Source organism: Hipposideros armiger, unplaced genomic scaffold (genome assembly GCF_001890085.2).
Source record: "Hipposideros armiger isolate ML-2016 unplaced genomic scaffold, ASM189008v1 scaffold_639, whole genome shotgun sequence".
Lineage (NCBI taxonomy): Eukaryota > Metazoa > Chordata > Mammalia > Chiroptera > Hipposideridae > Hipposideros > Hipposideros armiger.
Window position 1 is genome coordinate 390277 of NW_017731989.1, and position 5058 is coordinate 395334.

The following is a 5058-nucleotide window of genomic DNA, read 5'->3' on the forward strand; positions in this document are numbered from 1 at the left end:
AAACGGAGAATCGCCGTAGTTAGACGACAGAGTGTCGAGACAAGAATAAAGACGGGGCCAACTCAGACGACTGGTGGCGACGTTAGACGAGAAAGCAAGGCCTTTCAGCTGAGACTTGGGGCGGAGGGTGCAGGGAGCGAAGCCGGAAATAAGGAACTACAACTCCCGGAGGCGTAACGGCGGAGTCCCGGATGCTTGGCCGTGAAGCCTGATGGGACGGGTAGTTTTGCGAAGGACTTAGCCCAGAGGTTTGCGAGGTTGAAAGCTCTGAGGCCTGGGACGCCGGTAGCGGGGGAGACATGGAACTGGAGCAGAGAGAGGGGTAAGCGGCTTTGGGGAAAACTACCAGTCTCCAAAGACATTGCGGCTGCATAATATGCAACTATCCGCACTTTACCCTGAGGGCTGACGGGAATTATAGCTCATGCAACTGTTTTGGCTTTGAACACTTTTAGGGACTGGGGTCCGTACTCGAGCATCCTGGGGGAGGAGGCTAGGGATCTAGGGGTTGGAGGCCTGGACTCCTGGGTCTCAGTGAGGAGTTGGGACCTTGAACTTCCCTGGATCCTCGGGGAGGAGAGTCTGGGGGTCTGAAGTTCCCCATCCTGGGAGGAGGGCGTGGGGGCTCAAACTCTTGGGCAACCTGGAAAGGAGGGGCTGGAGGCATGGACTCCCGGGTCTGAGGGAGGAGGGACTGGGGGCCGAGGGAGTGAGGTTCCCTGAGCTCCCTGACCCTACAGGACCATGGCAGCCGTGGGCTTTGAAGAGTTCTCAGCGCCGCCAGGTTCGGAGCTGGCGCTGCCTCCGCTATTTGGTGGTCACATCCTGGAGAGCGAGCTTGAGACAGAAGTGGAGTTCGTGTCCGGGGGTCTAAGCGGCTCGGGGCTCCGGGAGCGAGATGAAGAGGAAGAGGCAGCCCGGGGCCGGCGGCGGCGCCAGCGGGAGCTAAATCGCAGGAAGTACCAGGCGCTAGGTCGGCGCTGCCGGGAGATCGAGCAGGTAGGTGAGTGCGGATCCCCCAGTTTTGGGGCCCCCTGGCCTAAATTGCCACCTCCTCCCAGTCTCTGCATGCCCATGTGCTCAGCCTTCCTTGTTTAGTTGAATGAACCTTTCATTTATTCATTCATCATTTATTCCGCACCTGTTAGGCGTCAGGCACTGCAAGGCACCTGGAGAGCTGTCTTCTCTAGGAGCTTCCCTGACAGCCCAGATCAGCTCGCTGATGCCTCACAGGTGCCTCTCCTACTCCCCACTGATTACAGGTCAAAGCTCAAGCTCTTCAGGTCTCCCATACCCCTGACATAAGTCACTTCTCACTCCTGTCCATTCTGCCTCTTGAGTCTCCCTGGATCCTTCTCTCCTCCATCGCCAGGGCCTCTGCCCCAGACTCAGTTTCTCTTTGCTGAACCACTGCACTAGCCTCCTTGGTGAGAATAAGGATGGAGCAGTAGGCAGGGCCCAGATCTTGAAAGGCCACGAACACCAGGACATGAAATCTGGATTTATTTGTGTGCTGAGGGGGAGCTAATGAAAGGTTTCAAAAAGGGCATGGACGGGGATCAGGTCTGGATATTTGAATAACTCTGAACTTGGTTGTATTCATTTGCTAGGGCTGCTGTAACCAAGTAGCACAAACTGGGTGACTGAGTAACAAATGTACTGCCTCACAGTCCTGGCGACTGAAAGTCCGAGATCAGGGTGTCTGCAGCGTTGGTCCACCTGAGGGTGGTGAGGAAGGATCTGCTACATGCTTCTCTCCCAGCCTCTGGTGGTCTGCTGGCGACCTTTGGTGTCCGTGTCTGTGTCCCAGTTTCCCTTTTATAAGGACACCAGTCATGTTGGATTAGGGCCCACCCTCATGACCTAATTTAACTTGATTCCCTCGGTGAAGACCCTATGTCCAAATAAGGTCACATTCTGAGGTCCTGGGGGTCAGGACCCAACACACCTATTTGGGGGAACACTATTCAACCCATACCAGTGGTTTTGGGGATTCTGGAAGGAGGAGGCTGGTGTAGTGGTTCAGGCAGGAGTCCAGGAGACGGAGAGGAGCGGGGGAGTTAGGGAACTAAGGAAGTGATGTTTGAGACGAATCTTAAGATGAGTGGAGGGACGGTGCATGCAGGACTCTGGGTGTGAGAGGTGTCTGGTTGGACGGGATGTTGGGGAGGCCTGAGGGGAAATGGCCTTGAAGGCCAGGCTGAGGGCCGTGGGCACAGTGGGGGTGCTTGGAGCAGGGTTGGCTCCAGGCGTTATAGTCCCTGAACCTGCACCAAAGCTGAACCTCCACATGGCCTGTGGCCAGCAGCTTTATTCTCAGTCCTCCCGGAATAGGAGACAGTGACAGTTACCAGGATGTCCTTAGCAGTGCTATTTGTAACTTAGTTTATATATGTATGTATGTGTATATGTATGGATGGAGGTAAATCAGATCCAATACTATTTAGACCAGATACTGTGGGTCTTTTACTAGATAGCTTTTGCTTCCCCCACTCCCCCCCCCCATCCTTCAGCTCACCCCGGCCTCTCTTTTTCCATCTGTTCCTCTGGTGGGTGAGACAGCACACCGAGTATGGCGATGGGATATAAAGCAATGAGTGTCATGAGGAAAGTGGAGCTGAGGGAAATGGATGGTAGGCGGGGTCCTGGCTTGGGAGGCATGCAGGGGGGTGTCACCATTTAGTGGGAGGTCTGGGTGCACTCCCTGGAATCAGATAGGAGGTATAGCCCCTTATGGGTCATGAGATGGTGTGTTGTCCCGCTCCCTGGTCCTCAGCAAAGGCTCCACTCACAGTCTGTTGCAGGGACAAGCAGGGTCCAGCTGACTTGTGCCCTCACACATCCCACAGGTGAACGAGCGGGTCCTGAACAGGCTCCATCAGGTACAGAGGATAACACGGAGACTGCAGCAGGAGCGCAGGTAGCCCCTTGTACGCCCACTCTGGGCCNGCTCAAAGCAGCAGCGCTGTCTGCCCTGTGCTGACTGATCGGGAAACAGACCAGAGCAACTGGCCACCCAGGGACTACCACTGCCCAACAGGCCTGCTGCCCAGTCGACTCAGAGCGTAAATCCAACCCCATCTCCTCCGTGTATGGATGTCCCCAGGCACTGCTCTCACCTCCTGGATGCACGCGGGAGTCTCCTTGCCTTCACTTGCACCTGACCCTCCCAGGCTTAGGGTCAGATGTGATCTGACCTCTTCAGCTTTGCCTCATCAATTCTAATTTCTCATTCCCTGAACCCACCTGTTACTGTCTCAGGGTCGTGGCACTTAACACTTCTTCCCCTGAATCTCTGCCTGGCTGCTCCTTTGTCAGCCTTCAGATCCTGACCACAGCTGGACAAGTACTGGTGGAGCAGTGGGGCACCCCTCAGCTCCCTCCTTTCTGGGCCTCAGCAAGCTCCACCCCTCTAGCTGGGGAAGGAGCTGTGAAAACATCCTTTCTAGTCACCATACCGCCCACGCTGGGCAGCTGGCAGCAGCTAGGCCAGCTGTCACCCCCCTGTAGTACCTCCACACCCGAGAGGGCCAGGGAGGCAGCTGGGACCTCCACCATCTCTCATCTAGTTTGTTCACCTGCTCCTTGGTCCCATCCATCTCAGGGCAAAAGCTGAGCGAGGGGAGCCTCTGCCCTAGACCGGGGGTTGAGAGCAGGACCCTGCCTCCCCTTCACACTGGTGGGATTGGGGAGCCTGTGCTTCCCGTGCCCCCTTCCCCTCACTCACCTTGACCGTACGGATGTAATCCAGCGCGTTGGGGACCAGTGACTCCAGTTCGGGGAACCGCTTTGAGTACTTATCCCGGATGAACTTATGGATGATGTCTGAGGTGGACAAAGAGGGGAGGAGTCTGATGAGGGGACAGGCAGACTCTGCTGGCTGTCCCCCACATCCAGTTCCACTTGTTCCCTTAGTAACCACACCCGAGCCTTAGCTGGACGCATGGACACCCAGCGCAAAGGCTGCATTTCCTGGCTCCCTTCCTGCTGGATGAGCCCACGAGTTAGTTCTGGTCTACAAGTGACATGTGCAATTTCCAGGTCATCCCCTTAAAGAAGAGAATTGTGCCCTCCTCTTTTCTCCCGTTTTGCAGGTGGGAAGGTGGCGGTGATGCCTGAAAGTGGGCAGTCACCTTGTACCATGAAACAGGCGGCAGATCAACACGATGCAAACAGCATGGACCCTAGAGGCTGCTACATCAGGGCACCAGCTTGGACTGCTCACCTGGACTTTCACAGGAGAGCAAAATACACTTCCTTGTTATTTAAGCCTCTGTCAGAGCAACTGAACCTGGACTCGGGCTAATAGAAGGGACCTGGGGGCAGGACCCTGGGAAAAGGTGGCTGGGGATGCTGCCTGTCCCTCCCTTGGGGACACCAGGCAGGGTCATCTCTGCTTGCCCCTCTTACTCACTCAGCTCATTCTCGATCTCCACGGTCAGGTTGTTGGCATCCACAATGACCCGGTATTCAGGGGCCGCCTCCACTGGTCCCATCACTGAGGGTGAGAAACAGCCTGGTGGGCTGTGTTCCCCAGCAACCACCCCTCCCGGGCCCCTCGGCTGAGGATGACTGCAGATGTGGCTGGACGGGAGTAGGAGGGGCTGAAGGGTCAACTGGGGGAGGGTATGCGTGTCTGCAAACTTCCTGTCTCTCTCTCCCTCCAGGCCAGTCTAGACTTGACCCCACCTCATCCTAGAAGTAATCCCTCCCGGGGCTCCCCACGTCCATGGGGTAATGGCCAAACTCCCCAGGTTGACGTCCAAGGCCTCGCAAGGAGGACTGTGTCTGTTTCTTGTGGCTGTACCCCCCGCCCCCCCCAACCCGGTGCCCAGAATGGCACCTGGCACATTGGAGTCGCCCCACGGACATCAACCAACTCACCGATTCCATGGTCTGGCCTCTCACCTTCCAGCCCCATCTTCTCCTCACCACCCCGTTGTTATCACACTCTAGCCATAAGGGACAGATTACAGTGCCCTGACACTTGGGGCTGCTTCACTCCTCTGGGCCTCTACACATGCTGTTCCCTCTCTGATATGTCCCTTCCTAATATCT

At 56.4% G+C, this 5058-nt stretch overlaps 1 protein-coding gene across 2 annotated transcripts in view; it reads left to right on the forward strand.

The window, feature by feature from the left end:
• Window positions 1-6: 6 nt before the first annotated feature.
• TFPT (TCF3 fusion partner) overlaps window positions 7-5058 on the forward strand; it is a 13703-nt gene continuing 8651 nt past the window's right edge. The window contains exons 1-3 of one of the 2 annotated variants that reach the window (XM_019625796.1): window positions 7-322; window positions 741-999; window positions 2850-2920. In XM_019625796.1, the coding sequence (XP_019481341.1) occupies window positions 300-322; window positions 741-999; window positions 2850-2920 (353 nt within the window). In that variant the 5' untranslated portion in view covers window positions 7-299. Of the gene's footprint in view, window positions 323-740; window positions 1004-2849; window positions 2921-5058 lie in introns of both variants that reach the window. The other variant, XM_019625795.1, reaches the window with a different exon arrangement.